Genomic DNA, 21,488 nt, shown 5'->3' on the forward strand with positions numbered 1-21,488 from the left:
ATTTTGCGAAGTGTGCGAAATGAAGAAGATGAAGAAGAAAAAAACGAAGAAATTAAAACGAAATTTTGTTCGCTCGTATCTCGGAAATGGCTAGAGCGATTTTCTTCAAATTTGGTATGTAGACTCCCCTAACTGGGCGGCACGTCTCTAGAAAATTTGGTTCCAATCGGATAAGGAATCACAGAGCTACATAGGTGTGAAAATTGCGTTTTCTTTCTTCCTGTTAATATACTCACGGTGTGGCGCGCCGGCTTCTTGGGCCGCACGACACACTATCGTGTGTCTTGATCTAGAAAAAAAACAAACGTTTGTCTGCCCGTATTTCATGAATGGCTAGATTAATGAAATTTATTATGTCACCTACCATACCCAGCAGACAGAAACAGTATGCTTTGTGGAAGGAACCATGGAGCTGTGCAAGAGTGAAAGTCACGTTTTCTTTCTTCCTATCAATATACACACAGTATGACATGCCAGCTTTCTTGGCGGCATGACAGACTACCATTTGTCTTGATTAATGGTTTGTAGTGCCTACAGGACAATCCACTTTTTAAGGGACAAAGTTAAAACTTAGCAGTGTTCATAGTCTCTCCATCACAGGTTAAGCCTTTTGTGGTTGCAAGTGAATCAGTCAAATGGTTATAGTTACAGTACCACAGGTATAATGCAAAAACCAAATATGTATGTGCTACAGTGTACGATCATTGTCATTAAATGTTCGTAAAGAAAATCACAACAAAAAACTTAAACACTAGTGATATCATAAGTTCATTAAATTAAAATTGACAATGCACATGTTAATATTGTTCTTTTCATGATATTAGCTACACTGTAAATACTCTTTAGAAAGGAAAAACGAGCCCCAAAACCTAGCTTAGGGGCTTGCAAATACAAAAAAGAAATGAAGATGAGAAAAAAGAGTTGTGAGTGAAAAAAGAAATAGAGTGAAAAAAAGAGTTGTGAAATCAGCAAAGAAATAGCTGTCATTTTAGTGACAATTGTAATCATTTGAAGTGCATCATTGAGCTTTGAATTCACAACTTTTTCATCCTAGCTGATGTACCCTTTTTCACTGCTTGGCTGGTTGATACATCGTGCAATGCACAGAATTTAATCACAAGGCAGGATAAGTGCACAAGAAACTTCACAGAAATTCCCAAAACATATTGAAATTGTGGCATGGTGATTGTTTGATCCAACCAAATCCCTTTCCTTCATCTTGCTTAAAATTCTTATGACTAGTGATGCACACATTAATTGGTTATTTATAATTATCAATGTATCAATCAATAGAATTCATGCGATTGCTCTTTGTATCCATTCCCAGATGTGTAATTCATTTTGGTAGTGTAAAATAAAAATGCAATTCAACATACATAAATTATATTATGCTATAGGTACATCCATTTCAAATGTTGCTGCCTTTATGATTAATACAGGAATTAGAAATGTACATGTTATTACAAATGAAATGGTATTACTACACTATGATGTTTTGAATTTAATAGTTGCTAATCCCTACAATGTCAGTTCATCTGCTCCCAACACTCAGATAGTCGGTCAGTCCCTAACACTGGAGTGTAGTGTAACTACTGTGAGAGGTATTACCAGTAGAGTGGATATTGTCTGGAGTAAAGATAGATCAATTATAAGCACACTCATTGGGATAAATATAAGTATGTCAAGAGGAAGCACTACAGAATATTCAGCAACCTACACCATCCCACAACTGGGCACAACTGATGATGGAAGAGTGTACCAGTGTGAGGTAGTGATCAACACCAGTCCACCAGTTATGGCTACAAGCACTATCACATTGAATGTCATAGGTCTGTTTAATACAAGTGTTTTGCACTTACTTCCAACAATATTTTGTAGTTCCTACTCCTGATGTTTCTATACTACCATTTGGTCCAATAACAGATGGTGTGGTAGGTAGTCCTCAAGAAATACACTGTACCGTGAGTACAGTTAGTGGAGTGGAGTTGAGTTCAGTAATGATAAGTTGGATGAGACCTGGAGGAGACACTATTACAAATAATAGTAGAGTGACCATCAGCCCAATTATTTCAATTAACAATAATTACATCAGCACTCTTGAGTTCACCTACCTGATGGAGGGAGATGAGGGTATATATACCTGTGATGTGATGATACTGGAAATGAATACATCAAATTTTATTGAAATAAAGAATCTCTCAAGTAAGTTAATTGTAAAATTTAAACCACGCTTTTTACGTAGTTGTTAGTAGATAATTGCTCTATTTTATTATATAGGTTACAAATGTCATAAGTAAAATCAAATTTTGCTTTGCGTACATACTTATATGACATGCTGTGAGTCTGCAAATATTTTTAATTCCTTGAAAGATTAATGACATATCATTGCCAAAACTTTGGTACTAATATATAATAATATTATTTATTTGTAAGACAGTTTATTTACATTTGAAACTTTAAATACATATACCACTTTCACACCTCACTTCAAAGGAAAGGTGTATAAGTGGTATAACAACACTGCTATCAGCATTCAGGAATGCATTAACAAGAAATGGAGTAGTATATTCAAGTTATATCCCTCCTAGGAGGGATATAACTCCTAGGAGGGATATAACTTGTATATACTACCACCTATTTTCATTAATGCATTCCAAGCTTTCTCAGAAATCATCCGATTTCTTTGATGAAACTGTGTGATCTCTGCTTTAATATAGTGACACTTCACAGGGTCGATAGTGGGTTTTAGTTTTGTAAAGTGAGCCAAACATAGATCATGGACTTGGGGAAGAAGATACATAGTTCATTGTTTTACTGAATGAAGTAGGTCACAGGTTAGTGTTTTGATTGCATTCTAGTCACGTGGTAATGTCCAGACACTGGGTGTAGCGCTTAATTGATTTGGCCATTAGTGTTTACATATATGTAGAAATGTAGGACTGTGACATTGTATAGATAATATAATTATTGTAGGTTAGGCGTTAGTTAGAATCTAATCCAAAACAGCCAAGCTGTAAAAAAAGGGTGCGGCCCTGAGAAAGGCTATGGTGAAAAAAGATGTGAAATCCAAGGTGGCGGCCAAGAAATGGCTGTGATGGTAGGTTAACGGTAAAAATTTTAATAACGACAATTCAAGTGAATTTTGTGCCAAGACCAAGCGGCACCAAATTCACTGAATTGTTGTTATTAAAATTTTTACCATTAACCTACCATCACAGCCATTTCTTGGCCGCCACCTTGGATTTCACATCTTTTTTCACCATAGCCTTTCTGAGGGCCGCACTCTTTTTTTACAGCTTGGCTGTTTTGGATTAGATTTCACTTCTTTTTGTATTTGTATACCCCAAAGCCGGCCTATGGCCGGCTTTAGGGCTTTTTAACCTGTCATTTTTTTCTTTACTACAGGAAGAAGAAAAGATGAAGCAGGATGATTTCTTTGTAGCTGACCTCTCTGTGATCCTTCTAGCTGATCCTTCTACTGGATGACTTGTTTGTAGCTGAACTCTCTACAGGGTGATTTGTTTGTAGCTGAACTCTCTACAAGGTAACTTCTTCTAGCTGATCTTTCTACAGGGTGATTTGTTTGTAGCTGAATTCTCTACGGGGCGATTTGTTTGCAGCTAAACTGCTGAACTCTCTACAATGTAACTTCTTCTAGCTAAACTCTCTACGGGTGGCTTGTTTCTAGCTGATCTCTCTACAGGGTGACTTGTTTGTAGCTGAACTCTCTACAAGGTGATTTGTTTGTAGCTGAACTTTCTACAAGGTAACTTCTTCTAGCTGATCTTTCTACAGGGTGATTTGTTTGTAGCTGAATTCTCTACAGGTCAATTTGTTTGCAGCTGAACTCTCTACATGGTAGTTTCTTTGTAGCCGAACTCTCTACAGTGTAACTTATTCTAGCTGAACTCTCTACGGGTGGCTTGTTTCTAGTTAATCTCTCTACAGGGTGACTTGTTTCTAGCTGAACTCTCTACAGGGTGATTTGTTTGTAGCTGAACTCTCTACAAGGTAACTTCTTCTAGCTGACCTTTCTACAGGGTGATTTGTTTGTAGCTGAATTCTCTACATGGTAGTTTCATTGTAGCTGAACTCTCTACAATGTAACTTCTTCTAGTTAAACTCTCTACGGGTGGCTTGTTTCTAGCTGATCTCTCTACAGGGTGACATGTTTGTAGCTGAACTCTCTACAAGGTGATTTGTTTGTAGCTGAACTCTCTACAAGGTAACTTCTTCTAGCTGATCTTTCTACAGGGTGATTTGTTTGTAGCTGAATTCTCTACAGGGCGATTTGTTTGCAGCTAAACTCTCTACATGGTAGTTTCTTTGTAGCTGAACTCTCTACAATGTAACTTCTTCTAGCTGAACTCTCTACAGGATGACTTGTTTCTAGCTGATCTCTCTACAGGGTGACTTGTTTGTAGCTGAGTTCTCTACAGGGTGATTTGTTTGTAGCTGAACTCTCTACAAGGTAACTTCTTCTAGCTGAACTCTCGACGGGTGGCTTGTTTCTAGCTGATCTCTCTACAGGTTGACTTGTTTCTAGCTGAACTCTCTACAGGGTGATTTGTTTGTAGCTGAACTCTCTACAAGGTAACTTCTTCTAGCTGACCTTTCTACAGGGTAATTTGTTTGTAGCTGAATTCTCTACAGGACGATTTGTTTGCAGCTGAACTCTCTATATGGTAGTTCCTTTGTAGCTGAACTCTCTACAGGGTGATTTGTTTGTAGCTGAACTCTCTACAAGGTAACGTCTTCTAGCTGATCTTTCTACAGGGTGATTTGTTTGTAGCTGAATTCTCTACAGGGTGATTTATTTGCAGCTGAACTCTCTACATGGTAGTTTCTTTGTAGCTGAACTCTCTACAATGTAACTTCTTCTAGCTGAACTCTCTACAGGATGACTTGTTTCTAGCTGATCTCTCTACAGGGTGACTTGTTTGTAGCTGAACTCTCTACAGGGTGATTTGTTTGTAGCTGAACTCTCTACAAGGTAATTTCTTCTAGCTGATCTTTCTACTGGGTGATTTGTTTGTAGCTGAATTCTCTACAGGCGATTTGTTTGCAGCTGAACTCTCTACATGGTAGTTTCTTTGCAGCCGAACTCTCTACAGTGTAACTTATTCTAGCTGAACTCTCTACGGGTGGCTTGTTTCTAGCTGATCTCTCTACAGAGTGTCTTGTTTCTAGCTGAACTCTCTACAGGGTGATTTGTTTGTAGCTGAACTCTCTACAAGGTAACTTCTTCTAGCTGACCTTTCTACAGGGTAATTTGTTTGTAGCTGAATTCTCTACAGGACGATTTGTTTGCAGCTGAACTCTCTATATGGTAGTTTCTTTGTAGCTGAACTCTCTACAGGGTGATTTGTTTGTAGCTGAACTCTCTACAAGGTAACTTCTTCTAGCTGATCTTTTTACAGGGTAATTTGTTTGTAGCTGAATTCTCTACAGGGCGATTTGTTTGCAGCTGAACTCTCTACATGGTAGTTTCTTTGTAGCTGAACTCTCTACAATGTAACTTCTTCTAGCTGAACTCTCTACATGGTGACTTGTTTGTAGCTGAACTCTCTACAGGGTGATTTGTTTGTAGTTGAACTCTCTACAAGGTAACTTCTTCTAGCTGATCTACTTTTCTACAGGGTGATTTGTTTGTAGCTGAATTCTCTACAGGGCGATTTATTTGCAGCTGAATTCTCTACATGGTAGTTTCTTTGTAGCTGAACTCTGTACAACGTAACTTCTTCTAGCTGAACTCTCTACAGGATGACTTGTTTCTAGCTGATCTCTCTACAGGGTGACTTGTTTGTAGCTGAACTTTCTACAGGGTGATTTGTTTGTAGCTGAACTCTCTACAAGGTAACTTCTTCTAGCTGATCTTTCTACAGGGCGATTTGTTTGTAGTTGAATTCTCTACAGGTGATTTGTTTGCAGCTGAACTCTTTTACATGGTGGTTTCTTTGTAGCTGAACTCTCTACAAAGTGACTTCTTCTAGCTGACCTATCTACAGGATGACTTGTTTCTAACTGAACTCTCTACAGTGTGATCTGTTAATAGCGGAACTTTCTACTGGGTGATTTGTTTGCAGCTAAACTCTTTGCATGATTGTTTCTTTGTAACTGAACTCTCTACAAGGTGACTTCTTCTAGCTGATCTCTCTACAGGATGACTTGTTTCTAACCGAACTCTCTACAGTGTGATCTGTTCATAGTGGAACTTTTTACTGGGTGATTTGTTTGTAGCTAAACTCTTTGCATGATTGTTTCTTTGTAACTGAACTCTCTACAAGGTAACTTCTTCTAGCTGATCTTTCTACAGGGCAATTTGTTTGTAGCTGAATTCTCTACAGGGTTATTTATTTGAGCTGAACTCTCTACATGATGGCTTATTTGTAGCTGAACTCTCTATTAGGTACCTTCTTCTAGCTGATCTGACTACAGGGTGACTTGTTTGTAGCTGAATTCCCTACAGAATAACTTACAATGTAATATAACTGAGTAAATTATAAATGCAGCTTAATGCTTTATTAGGGTGACTGTTCTATTAGAGTATCTCGATCTCGCATTTGCAGCACCTAGTTGCCTTTCGAATCATAACTCAGTGATTTGTAATCCGATTCTTCTGTACTACTGCAAGGACTTTCTATGATGATTATTCCAGCTACATACTGATTTTCAGCTCGTTGCTCTAAGCGGTTTGCCTGGTAGATACGAAAACTAATAGTTTTTTATTCATAAAAATCGATCGCGTAATTTTGACACAGGTTGGGTTTCGTGTCATATCTCCGTGGTCTTTATCCCGATTCCTTTCAAACCACAAAAAGGCACTCCTACGATGGTTGCTCCATCTACATATCAATTTTGAACTGATTCCTCCAAGGCGTGTACCCTGTAGGCGTGACAGACCTTCGACCTTATTTTACGCAAATAATCGGTCATAACTCCGTGAATGTTCATCGGATTCCTACTAAAGTTGGTACGGAGATCCGCCTTAATGAGCCCTTTAAGTGTGCCAAATTTCAGCCCAATCCGAGCACGCATTCGTGTTTTATGGCGAATTTTGCGAAGTGTGCGAAATGAAGAAGATGAAGAAGAAGAAGAAGAAAAAAACGAAGAAATTAAAACGAAATTTTGTTCGCTCGTATCTCGGAAATGGCTGGAGCGATTTTCTTCAAATTTGGTATGTAGACTCCCCTAACTGGGCGGCACGTCTCTAGCAAATTTGGTTCCAATCGGATAAGGGATCACAGAGCTACATAGGTGTGAAAATTGCGTTTTCTTTCTTCCTGTTAATATACTCACGGTGTGGCGCGCCGGCTTCTTGGGCCGCACGACACACTATCGTGTGTCTTGATATACTGTTGGAAGATCACGTGTGAAAGTATTGAGATTGTAGACGTGTGTATTGAGAATCCATTGAGTCTTTGACAATCCTGATGTGGATTGAGCCGTACCTACTACCGTTGCCTTCACACATCCGCACAATATATTCACTGTTTTAGTTTATTCATGGCTAGTAAAGTAAGTACTTTAATGCACTTGAATCATCTTTATATTGCTGTTTTGACACCTGACGTGATGTCGCACACGCATAGTGACTGGGCGTGGCACTTCAATTGACTAGGTCATTATAGTGCTGTAAACATATTCACTACTTTAGTTTATTCATGGCTAGTATAGTAAGTACTTTATAGTGCACTTAAACTTCATTATGAGCTGTTCAGCTCGCATTTGGGCTTCCTGTGTTTAATTGTGTACCTATAATTGAAGCGATCTGCATGCTTATGTCGGTACACTTATGTTCAGCCTCTCAGCAGAGCTTTGTCATTGCTATTACGACGTTATCCACAATCGAAATTCACATGGTTCCATATAAATAAACTTGCAAAACATTCCTGCAGTTTCCCACAATTGCAGGTGATTCACCCAAGTGGAATATATTAGTTGTAACATGGGCACTTGTGATTTGACTGAAATATATGCACTCGCACTCGGGCTGTGCCCACTTGTTCATTATGTATGTTTAGACCACAGCAGCATAAAATACTGGAATTTCATTGGCTACATACAGGTATCTAAATCCTGTAAATCCCTTGTTTTTATCTCAATGGATCCCTGTCTATGCATGGGGTAATACAGACATGGCAATTAAGTGTAGAGGTGTGTGATGACTAATTTAGACATATCTGGATATTTCCTTTGAACTTATCTCGATTGCCTAACATATCTCGATAATTAATTATTTATTTTAGTAAACTACCAATATTGTAACCAGTAAAGTGAGCAAATTTCAATTAGAAGAATATAAAAAAGTAAAAATGTTAGTCTAAAAACTGTTCCCAAATGGTAGGAGAGTTGGAGCCCCCTGGAGGTACCTACATCATCAGGTATACAAATAATTTACGGAAGTTTACTATTATCTAGATTAATAAACCTATCATCCTTGTCTCGATAAGTTTCACGATATCTAGATAATTGAATATAATTGTCTAGATAATCGCACACCTCTAATTAAGTGCCTGTGATATTGGCAATGTATGGGTATTTAACTGTACAGCATGTACTGTACTGATTTGAGGGAAGTGTAATGGACTTGTTTCTACTAATTAATGCTGTGTTTCTCATGTTACAAGTAGCTGTGTAGGTACAAAAACAAGCTGTAGTCTAACATATTAAGTTAGACATTGAAACACAGGATTCCATGGAATTTAGAAACCCTCAAGCCCTGTAGTGGCATCTTTGTATCGCTTTGGTGCCACAACACAGGGCCTTTGGGTTACTAAATTCCATAGAATCCTGTGCTCCACTATTTACTATGTAAATGCTTAATTACCGAGTGCCTTAGGGAGAGGCAAGTAATCTTGCAACTTTTTGACTTTTCTATTTAATTGAATTGGATGATGTAATGTGGTAAGGGTTTTTGCACAATCCACTATGCAACAAGTCTTACTGTAGGCCTGGTCAGCTTTTGCTGAAAAGCAGCCTTACAAAAGCAGAAGTATTTACATATGTGGTATTTAATTAAACAATTTGTTGCTGGTCTGTGGTGACAAGCAAACTTCAGGTTTAAACACCAGCCTACTTGCACTTGTCAGCTATGAAAGTGTAAAATTTATATGTATTTATAACATGTTTTCCAGTGTTACCTTTGACTTGTGGGCTGCATGAAATATTCAATAACTCAACTGTTTTCCTGTTGTACTTGAGTGTGTACATAAGTTATGGCAGTGTTAGACTACAGTGTACTTTTGGCACTTAATCCTTGGTGTATGGTTCAGACTAGAAAAGATTCTGATAAGACTGAGTGTTAATTATTGTGATAAGCGTAGTGAAGCATCTGAGTACACAATGCAATTTAAACATTGTATGTCATAGTTTTGCAATGCATGCAGTATATGTTAAGTATTCACTGGTTAAGTGCAAAACTGCAATAAGATTACGAGTTATATCAGCAAGTCCTCTGGTAGTTTGGTAAATGAGATTACTGAATCTACTGTTCACAAGGAACTGGATAGTGCCATAGGTCAGTTGAATCAGTTTAAGTTCTCACTGACACAACGAACAATTTTCAACAACCCCTAAATTTGCCCATACATCATGATCATATACTGTAGACATATGCCATTCTACCACATTAAATTCACCTATAGAAATTTGCACTTGTAATCTACATTATTTTCAGAACAATTTATGCCCGTTTATAGTACACTTGAGTCATACAATGTGCATTTGTATCATCAAGTTTTCAACAGTTATGTTATATACATTGCAAATGTTAGCAAGTAGGCTAAACTTTTATCAGTCATATAAGACTTTTTGTGTGAATTTTTACCAAGATGTAATGGATGGTTACTTTCATTGCTATAGTGCCCACAACTTATGGTTTAAGTCTAAATGCAGATCATGTTCAGATAGTTGGTCAGTCACTAACACTGGAGTGTAGTGTGACTACAGTGAGAGGTATCACCAGTAGAGTGGATATTGTATGGAGTAGTGATGATAGAGTTCTCAACCAAGACCATAACATTGCCAAAGATTCCATCACACAAAACTTTGCTATATATTCTAGCACTTACATCATTTCACCATTGAGTGTTAGCGATGATGGCAGGACATATCGGTGTGAGGCTATAATCAATTCCAAACCACCAGTTAAAGTTAATGACAATGTCACATTGGATGTTACTGGTATGTAATGAATTGTATACATACCAAGTTAAGCAATATTTTAATAGTTCCTACACCCATTATCACCATAACAACATTTTGTCCTATACAAGGAGCTATGGTAGGTAGTCCTCAAGATATCCAGTGTACAGTGAGTACAGTTAGTGGAGTGGAGTTGAGTTCAGTAATGATAAGTTGGATGGGACCTGGAGGAGACACTATTACAAATGATAGTAGAGTGACCATCAGCCCAACCAGTGGTAGTGGTAACAATTACACGAGTAGTCTCCAGTTTATGTACCTGATGGAGGGAGATGAGGGTACATATGAGTGTAACGTGATAATACTGGACACTACTGAATCAAGCTCAATGGAAATGAAGAGTCTTACTAGTAAGGATGTAAAAGCTAAATGTGTATATACATACATTAGTTCCACATAATAGCTTGTGTGTGATGATCTAGATGTAGATATATTGGAATGTTTAAAATTGTTCTGGAAAGTGAGGTACATGAAGTACTGTACAAAAGTAACCCTCTAAATATTTACTATGTGTTAGCAGTACAAAAGATGGAAACAGCAAGGAGTAGGGATAGTTTCCTCTGAGAATTAATGATAGTGTTCAAACTTATTTGACTGTAGGAGTAAGGCCTTACCAAATCTTATTTCTCGGAACAGTTTGCCGCAAATTTCCACTCTGATGATCCACATAAACTCCATTTTCCTTAGCCCGGTGCACCCATCAATTTTTCTATCTATTATAACTATCTTCAATTCAAATACACTAAAATTTGTATATTTAACGGTAGTATTACTTTTATAAATACTGTAGCTGTTTCCTCTGGCTGTGGGCACATGGTGCCCATAGACCTTTAATGCAGCTCTTTTCCTGCATTAGAATCAGTTAATCTTATGTTTCATGAATTATGTTTCATGAAATGAAAAATCTTGTTTGAAAAATTTAATCTTGTTTCATGTTTACCTCCAGCAGGTTGAAAAATAAGTGAAGCTGTCAATTATTTCAGCTATACCTGACTGTTTGTACTCTGATCAGCTACACTGGTAGGCTTCTACCAGTAGAAAATACATGCATGCTGCTTAAATACAACAGTGGCTCCACAATGTACAGTGACGTCCACCTTAGTCACACTGACATTAGTATTAATCTCAATCAGTGACACCAGTAGGCTCCCACCAGCGAACACACACTGACACTTATTAATCACACTGGTAGGCCAAAAAACACCTCACACAGTGTTAGTCCAAGTGACACTTATCAACAAATTGGAAATAACTGCACCATTACAATGATCACTACCATCAGACCTGGAGAGTAAAGTTTTTACCCAAGTTCAGACCTGGGTAAAAACATACACAATAACAATCTTGATGGCATTGCCCTATGAAGAGAAACATGGCATTAACATACATTAATTTTGTTAAACGTCCTATCAATTAAATGTTTCCAAGAAATGTAACTATGCATACGTCACAAACACATACCTGTACACACATGTGTGTATAATAATATTTCATTGTAATCCACTACAATACATGTATAATCATTTTTACTGCTACACCTAATCCAGAAAGTGAAATGTATATAATAAACTCAGCATTTATGAACAAGACAAGGGGTGAATTGTAGAAAGAGAAGCTCCTCCATATATGGATGCTGCACACGCTTGGCGTACATGTGTTGAAGTAATGAATTAATTGATAAGTTGTCATGCAACAATTGCACATGCGTTGTCTCTAACCTGTTTCCACTTTATGCAATACTAGACACCACAGCCACTATGTTTGTTGCTCCATTAACTTATAAATTGTAAACTTCATTTAAATGGCTGTTCTTTTAGAGTATTTCAACCTTTGCAGGTGTATGAGTTATGGCTCATTGAAAAAAGTAAATCCTCTTTACTTTAAACCTATGATTACTTAACAATATTAAGGAGTCTATAGCCATAATATCACTATTTTAAAATGATCACCTGGTTTTAATTTATTTTTGGTTTTGCCCCAAAACATTGACCCTTTGTATCTGAAACATAAAATCAATTTGTTATGGCTTACTAAAATTAGAACAGTTTAGATTGATATACTGCAATGGAACCATCAAATACTCTAATAAAACATCCATAATTATTTCATCCAAGATTTTCTAGCTGAAAAAGACTGGTGCATCAACTGTAATCGAACCTCTCTGCACTTCTTATTACTGTGTCAAGCATTCTACTGTACCAAAGTTGAAGAGCTATGCTTTTCATGTCTTTAATTCTTAGACATGGCTGCAATCATGAAATGGCCTTACTAAATACTGTATAAAATTATGTATACATGATGTAGCAGTACCAAATTATGGCATCCATAGAATGTTATAAGGAATGATTATTATATCTATACTGTAGACTCTGGTTGTTAAGTGCATGCTCTTATAATTATTGAAGGATTTTTGTCAAATTCACTATGCTTGTCAAGTGCATGCTAGCCACAAGGAGTTTCTTCTGCTTAGCAATATTCGTGTTGGCTCATTTTATAAGTGATTTGGACACCAGGATTCAGTCAAGTAATTTGTTCCATCGAGCAAATAGCAACCCTAGGGAGTTGGGTGTGGCTATTTTCATTACAGGTGGTCAATCAAGTGGTAGTATTTGGTCAATACATCACTGGTTAGACTCAAAGTGTACTGCGATGCTTCTGGTTTGTTCTAATGGTGTTCTGCTTCCAAATTATAATTATAGCATGAGCTTGCACAGGCCCGTAGCCAGGGGGGGTTCGGGGGGTTCTGAAGAACCGCCCTCTTGGAAAAAAGGTCCACAATTTCAGTAAAATGGTCCACAATTTTAGCAAAAAGGTCAACCAAAAAGGTCACAATTTTAGTATACAAGTCCCAATTTTCAGGAGCAAAAGTCCATTAGCTACAGTTTACTAGATACTACTAATAAGAAGCTAAATTAAGTGCTCTGAGTAACTAATTCAGTGCTTGTATTAAATGCAATGCAAGATCGAGATACTCTAATAGAACAGTCAACCACTCTAATAGAACAATCACTCTAATAGAACAGTCACAATTACATTTTCTTTTAAAAGCTATACTTAATTTACATGTAGATTGTCTAAACCGAGCTTTCATTAAAATATAAGATTATGGTGGACAAGCCCCTCCATGCAGAGCCCACGAATAGCATCCATGCTTCAACTCCATGCAATGTGTTGTTTCTCATTCTTATTTACTGTGACATTCCAATATATTATATTTAGACACATGCATGTGCAGATGTGCATGATATAATTACAGTAGCAGTAGAGACTAGAGATATTTTTCCAGATATCATCCATACAGCTGGTCTTCAGTTTACCGATTATTTTTATTGACTGAAATGCCACTAAATTCAACCTTTTAGCATCTATTTTCAAAATATTTTCTGGGAGGGCATGCCCCCAGACCCCCCTAGATTGGGTGTGCTTCGCACACCCAGTCTCAGTACCTTTATTAATCATCATGCAAGTAAAGGTCCACTTTTGGTCAAAAAGAACCCCCCTTTCAAAATCCCTGGCTACGGGCCTGTTGCAGCAGTGACTTCAACTACATTTGCTCAACAAACAGTTGTCTACTGCAAATATGCCAAGTGCGCTTAACAGGAAATAATTATGCCGTTAATAACCATGTGTGCCTAATATCTAGTGTCTAATATTGTCTGTGGTATGTGTAATGGTGTTTAACCAAGTTGCCTTCAGGCTCATGTTAAATTTTCATCTGCAAACTATTTGATGACTTTAATGTTGTAATGAGTGTATCTATTCAACTATCTACAAACTGAACATGTGTTTGTGTGTGTGTGTGTGTGTGTGTGTGTGTGTGTGTGTGTGTGTGTGTGTGTGTGTGTGTGTGTGTGTGTGTGTGTGTGTGTGTGTGTCCAGGTGCCTTTACTTTAGCATTATTGAACAAGTTGACTTGGTGCTTATAGTGCACCTCTTTAATAAGGACTCCTTTTAAAGTGATAATCATAGCCAAGGATTGAACAGATAAATTATTGTAGCCATATTATTCATAGTGTGGTAGCCTTAGAACATACAGCAATAGCTAACTGATAAAACAGGTCACATATAGGGACCAGTCTATTTTGCTTTTTTTTCTACCTATTTTTCTTTCCAGCAATTCTTTCATTTTTCACCTATTATGCTCCATATTTTGCTCAAGAATTATAAATTTTGCTCAGCACTGATCTTTGTTAATTGAATATTTCCAAGTGCAAAGCTACAGTTTCGCCTTAAAGTGACTGTTCTATTAGAGTATCTCGATCAGAAATTATTTCTAACATTTAAAGCAAGAAGCCAGCTAATATTGCATAACATGTGTGACTGTTTTATTAGGGTAGCTCGATAGTCACTCGCTGTTCTTGTAACAATTAGCTATGCATTGTTGATATTTTAGCGTGTCTGACTGTTCTATTAGAGTATCTTGATCTTTTGTGAAATTTTTATGTCCACTTCACAAAAATTTCACCTATTATGCTAGCATTTTGCTCATTGCTTTTACCCAACCATTATGCCAAAAATTTTGCTGGCAAAATCGACGGGTCCCTAGTCACATAACATCAAACCTGATTGTGAATATTGTAAAGTTTATTATATTTATCTTTTTGCAATAGTACCAATTCCTGCCAGCATGACTGTAACTGCTCCTAACACTCAGATAGTTGGTCAGCCACTAACACTGGAGTGTAGTGTGACTGCTGTGAGAGGTATCACCAGTAGAGTGGATATTGTGTGGAGTAGTGATGGTGTAGAACTCAAGAGAACAGAAACTCCTAACATTACCTCCACAACAGATGACATGATAGAATACATGGATGTGTACACTATTACACTATTGAAGGATACTGACATTAATAGAACATATCAGTGTGAGATGGTGATTAATAATATTCCTCCTATGATGGTTAATAGTGATGTCACACTGGGTGTTACTGGTAAGCATTTTTCAATTAAATAATATAAATAGATTTTTATACCTCTAAGGAAATCTTATACTTTTATATTGTACCAAATTCATGCTGCTAATGTCTTAAATTTTATTAGGCACCAATACAATCACTTTACAAACTCTAGTCGTATCTACCTATGCATCTCAAACTGTTTTCAGTTAACATCAGAGGCATTTAAATAATGCTGTTATTGCTGCTGAATTGAAAACTTATTGGGTCTGCCCTTGGAAGCTGCAATTCTGTCAGCCTGCAAGAGTGTGAGGGGCATACTATACAAATAAACTCTGTGTAGGCTAGGGCCTGGCCCTAGACAATAGCAATTTTAGATAAGTAGGTTAGCATGTGTGAGATGTGTGCTTTCTTCGTTATTATATATAGAGTGTTGCCCTATTTATAATAAACTTTGCGCCAGTGATTAATACTTTCATCCATTCGCTTGCCATCTTAATGTAAAGACTTGTAATTTCTACCTACACTTGAGAATGCTACCTAAATAGGCAAAAACTCTAGAGGCATTACACTGGAAAATGGACTCCCTTAAGGACCTATCACAGTTTTGTTCATCTGTGAAGATGAATAGGTAAAATTGTTAAAGCCATGGCTATAGTTTGTCCTGATAGCTGAGAAAACATGTAAAAGGAAACATTGGGTTTTTCTCAAGCGAATGACGCTTCATCTAACTAGATGATTGGTGATAAAAAAGATCAGACTATACACTTTTATGGAAAGGATACAGTAAAATTTGATAACTCATAAAATAAAATGTCAGATATTTGGATGAAAAGATTTAAAAGTATTTTCGGTGGGTCAAGTAGTACTATAAGTGAGCCAAATTTCAAGATCTTGCATAATTCCATCACATGGTTATTAAAATATTTTTAGGTAACAGCTCGATGTGAACATACAAATGCTATAATGGGTTACTACCACTGCTTGAAGTTTCTTAGTTTACTAGAGTGGTATATCCCCAGTATATGGAACAGTTAATTGTTTGGAATTTTAATAGTTTTTCAGTAAACCCGCATTCACTGATGTCTTACTGAGAGTTTAAAACTTAGTAAAACAATTATGTTCCATATACTTAAAGTTACTGAAATCTTACTATCAGTATAACTGGGTACAACTACAGTAAAGCAGCTTAACAAATTAGTAAACTAAGGATCTTCAAGCAGTGTACCTTATAAAGTAAATAATTATTGCTTACCTGAGAATTACTAATATGCCATTATGGTCAAGTGACTGAAGTGCTAAAATAAGTGCTTGAACAATTATAATCAATGAACAGTTTATCAGGTGTAACAATCCAACCAGAAAATCTCTCTGATATCTATGTACGTACTAAAATTGTATAATTTCAAAGCACAATAAATTTATGATTTTATTATTTCATCATACAGTAGAATAAATTTTAAAAAGGGAAATGCAAGATGTTTTGTGCTACAAACAATGACATATATCCTTATAGAAACAGTGTCATTCAAATTCATGCAGGACATGGACCAAATTTATATAGGGTACATACATGTTCTTGTTAAATGGTCCTGATTCAGAAGAAGCAAAAAGATTTACAGCCAACGCATTTACCATAAACTTTATACATAGGAAGTGTAGAGTACTTTACTTAATATTGTGTAATTTCTTCTTAGTACCCACCCCCAGCATAGTTTTTACTGTTCCAAGTTCTCAGATAGTTGGTCAGTCACTAACACTGGAGTGTAGTGTGACTACTGTGAGAGGTATCACCAGTAGAGTGGATATTGTGTGGAGAAGGAATGGTGAGGTAGTTCACATCAAAGAAGGATTCTCTGCTAATTTTACAACAAAAGATACAATTGTGTACACAGACCTATATACCATCACTCAACTGAACACTAGTGATGATAGTACAATATATCAGTGTGATGCTGTGATCAATATTCATCCAAAAGTCATTACTAGCAGACTGGTGATCTTGGATATCACTGGTATGTGCATAACTAGTTCACAATGTTCTGGAATATGTATACTGACATTGCATGTCTCGGACCACACACACACACACACACACACACACACACACACACACACACACACACACACACACACACACACACACACACACACACACACACACACACACACACACACACACACACACACACACACACACACACACACACACACACACACACACACACACACACACACACACACACACACACACACACACACACACACACACACACACACACACACACACACACACACACACACACACACACACAAAGTAAAATCAATAGTAGTTAGGCATTTAATTTTGAAATTTGTGTAGCTGTTTATATTACCACACAAAAACAGCCAAGCTGTGAAAAAAAGGTGTGGCCATGGTCTCAAAAGCCTTGGTGAAAAAAGTTGTGAAATCAAATGTGGTAGCTAAGAAATGGCTGCAATGATGTTAATGCTAATACATTTTAACAATACACACAGCCATTATTAAAATTGGTTATATGCCTGCATATATGGTGCTACTTACATGTGTTTTGACCAATAAAATACAACAACATGTCTCCAAACTTTACTGTATGTGTTTAAGTGCATACATGTATGCAACAGTGAAGAAATAAAACTATTGTTTAGTGGACAATGCTACTTTACAGAAGTATGCATCAATTATACATTGTTTTTCCAATGCTGGCAGAAATTAGTCCTGTGGTATAGCAAAGGTTGTTTGCAAGCATGAAAAGTAAATGGGTATCTAAGCAAAAGAGAATAAAATCATTAATGCCACCATTTGACAGTAACAGAAATAACTTTAGTTGATATGCAAATCCAGCCTAGGGTCATGACTCTTGTACACGTCCAGATGCGTGTATATGGATGTGTGGCACAGTTTCCAATTCATGTAAATGACACCACACAAAAACAGCCAAGCTGTGAAAAAAGTGGTGCGGCCTTATAAAGCCTGGGTGACAAAAGTTGTGAAATCAGTGGTGGTAGCCAAGAAATAGCTGCGATGATGTTAATGCTAATAAATTTTAACAATACACACAACCATTATTAAATTTTTTTAGGATTAACATCATTGCAGCCATTTCTCAGCCGCCACCTTTGATTTCACAACTTTTTTCATCCAGGCTTTTTAGGGCCGCATCATATTTTCACAGCTTGGCTGTTTTGTGTGGATTTCACTTCTTTTTGTACTTTATAAGACCCAAAACCAGACTATGGCTGAATTAGAGGTTTTTTTACTCTCATTTCTTCTTTTCTATGTAGACACAATGATGATTATTGAAGATAGACTTATAATTTATGTATTGTATTGCATGATTTACTTCAGTATTTGATAATATTTTTGTAATACCCTAATAGAATGCACAACTTTTGAGGACTTCTAATAGAACATACATAGAATGTTCAGTGGTGTAGCTAGCCCTGAAGGATTGGTTGGGCACCAACAGCAATCATGATGTGCAAAGCTACATGCACAGCATGCTTTGCATGCTAATGCTATGGGGATCTGGGGGCATGCCCCCAGGAAAGATTTTGAAGTTAGACCCTCTAAAGTTGAATTCAGTTAATCGTTCACTATCACACTAATATTATCTAATCCAAAACAGCCAAGCTGTAAAAAAAGTGTGCGGCCCTCATAAAGGCTATGGTGAAAAAAGATGTGAAATCCAAGGTGGCGGCCAAGAAATGGCTGTGATGGTAGGTTAATGGTAAAAATTTTAATAACGACAATTCAGGTGAATTTTGTGCCAATTGCAAGCGGCACCAAAATTCACCTGTATTGTTGTTATTAAAATTTTTACCATTAACCTACCATCACAGCCATTTCTTGGTCGCCACCTTGGATTTCACATCTTTTTTCACCATAGCCTTTATGAGGGCCGCACACTTTTTTTACAGCTTGGCTGTTTTGGATTAGATTTCATTTCTTTTTGTATTTGTATACCCCAAAGCCATAGGCCAGCTTTGGGACTTTTTTAACCTATGTTTTTTTCTTTACTACAGGAAGAAGAAAAGGTGAAGTAGATGTACTTTAAATATTTTATCAGTAAATGTACAAATTATATATACTGTATAATACATATGTGACCGGATTTGCGAAAAGGGGTCTTCCACACACATCCAATTTGCCAACTTTGACAATTGATAACTTCAGATTGGAAAGAGCTATTGCCTTGAATTTTGGACAGTGATGAGCACCACTATAGCTGAACACGTTGTGAAATTGTCAGGGTAATATGTTACTTGAACACTGAGTTATGGTCTCCAACGGTTACTGAATTGGATGTGTGTGGAAGACCCCTTTTCACAAATCCGGTCACATAATATTATATTGATTACAGAAATCTCCATGGTGGTTTCTTTGTAACTGAACACTCTACAAGGTGACTTCTTCTAATTGCTCTCTCTACAGGGTGAATTGTTTGTAGCTGAACGATCTACAAGGTAACTTCTTCTAGCTGATCTCTCTACAGGGTGATGTGTTTGTAGCTGAATTCTGTATAGGTGATTTGTTTGCAGCTGAGCTCTTTACAGAATGGTTTCTTTGTAGCTGAACTCTCTAAAAGGTAACTTCTTCTAACTGATCTCTCTACAGGGTGATTTGTTTGTAGCTGAAATCCCTACAAGGTAACTTCTTCTAGCTGATCTTTCTACAAGGCGATTTGTTTGTAGCTGAGTTCTCTACAGGGTGTTTGTTTGCAGCTGAATTCTCTACATGGTGGTTTCTTTATAGCTGAACTCTCTACAAGGTGACTTCTTCTAGCTGATCTCTCTACAGGGTGATTTGTTTGTAGCTGAACTCTCTACAAGGCGATACTTCTAGGTGATCTCTCTACAGGATTCCTTGTTTCTAACTGAACTCTCAACAGGGTGATCTGTTCATAGCTGAACTTTCTACTGGGTGATTTGTTTGCAGCTGAACTCTCTAAACGGTGGTTTCTTTGTAGCTGAACTCTCTACAACGTGACTTCTTCTAGCTGAACTCTCTACAAGGTGACTTGTTTCTAGCTGATCTCTCTACAGGGTGACTTGTTTCTAGCTGAACTCTCTACAGGTGATTTGCTTGTAGCTGAACTCTCTACATGGTGGTTTCGTTGTAGCTGAACTCTCTACAAGGTAACTTCTTCTAGCTGATCTTTTTACACTGCATATTTGTTTGTAGCTGAGTTCTCTACAGGGTGATTTGTTTGCAGCTGAACTCTCTACATGGGAGTTTCATTGTAGCTGAACTCTCTAAAATGTGACTTCTTCTAGCTGAACTCTCTACAGGGTGACTTGTTTCTAGCTGAACTCTCTATAGGTGATTTGTTTGCAGCTAAACTCTCTACATGGTGGTTTCTTTGTAGCTGAACTCTCTACAAGGTAACTTCTTCTAGCCGATCTTTCTACAAGGTGATTGAGTTTTTTGCAGCTGAACTCTTTACATGATGGTTACTTTGTAGCTGAACTCTCTAAAAGGTGACTTCTTCTAGCTGAACTCTCTACAGGATGATTTGTTTGCAGCTGAACTCTCTATGTGGTGGTTTCTTTGTAGCTGAACTCTCTACAATGTGACTTCTTCTAGCTGATCCCTCCACAGGGTGACTTGTTTCTAGCTGAACTCTCTACAATTGATTTGTTTGCAGCTGAACTCTCTACATGGTGGTTTCTTTGTAGCTGAACTCTCTACAAGGTAACTTCTTCTAGCTGATCTTTCTACAGGGTGATTTGTTTGTAGCTGAATTCTCTACAGGGTGATTTATTTGCAGCTTAACTCTCTACAAGGTGACTTCTTCTAGCTGAACTCTCAACAGAGTGATTGATTTTTTTTGCAGCTGAACTCTCTACATGGTGGTTTCTTTGTAACTGAACTCTCTACAGGGTGATTTGTTTGTAGCTGAACTCTCTACATGGTGATTTGTTTGTAGCTGAACTCTCTACAGGGTGATCTGTTCATAGCTGAACTCCCTATAAGGTAACATCTTCTAGCTAATCTTTCTACAGGGCGATTTGTTTGTAGCTGAGTTCTCTACAGGGTGATTTGTTTGCAGCTGAACTCTACATGGTAGTTTCTTTGTAGCTCTACAATGTGACTTCTTCTAGCTGAACTCTCTACAAGGTGACTTGTTTCTAGCTGATCTCTCTACAGGGTGACTTGTTTCTAGCTGAACTCTCTACAGGTGATTTGTTTGCAGCTGAACTCTCTACATGGTTTATTTCTTTGTAACTGAACTCCCTGCAAGGTGACTTCTTCTAGCTGATCTCTCTACAGGGAGATTTGTTTGTAGCTTAACTCTCTACAGGTGATTTGTTTGCAGCTGAACTCTCTACATGATGGTTTCTTTGTAGCTGAACTCTCTACAAGGT

The 21,488-nt window shown here is 37.3% G+C and overlaps 1 protein-coding gene across 1 annotated transcript in view; it reads left to right on the forward strand.

Moving 5' to 3' along the window:
• Nucleotides 1–21,488, forward strand: part of LOC136264668 (mucin-3B-like) — a 145,142-nt gene that overhangs the window by 97,978 nt on the left and 25,676 nt on the right. Inside the window, exons 28-33 of the mRNA XM_066059472.1 lie at nucleotides 1,509–1,829; nucleotides 1,879–2,202; nucleotides 9,865–10,185; nucleotides 10,233–10,556; nucleotides 14,817–15,137; nucleotides 16,799–17,116. Of these exons, the coding sequence (XP_065915544.1) occupies nucleotides 1,509–1,829; nucleotides 1,879–2,202; nucleotides 9,865–10,185; nucleotides 10,233–10,556; nucleotides 14,817–15,137; nucleotides 16,799–17,116 (1,929 nt within the window). The remainder of the gene's footprint in view (nucleotides 1–1,508; nucleotides 1,830–1,878; nucleotides 2,203–9,864; nucleotides 10,186–10,232; nucleotides 10,557–14,816; nucleotides 15,138–16,798; nucleotides 17,117–21,488) is intronic.

Source organism: Dysidea avara, chromosome 1 (genome assembly GCF_963678975.1).
Source record: "Dysidea avara chromosome 1, odDysAvar1.4, whole genome shotgun sequence".
Lineage (NCBI taxonomy): Eukaryota > Metazoa > Porifera > Demospongiae > Dictyoceratida > Dysideidae > Dysidea > Dysidea avara.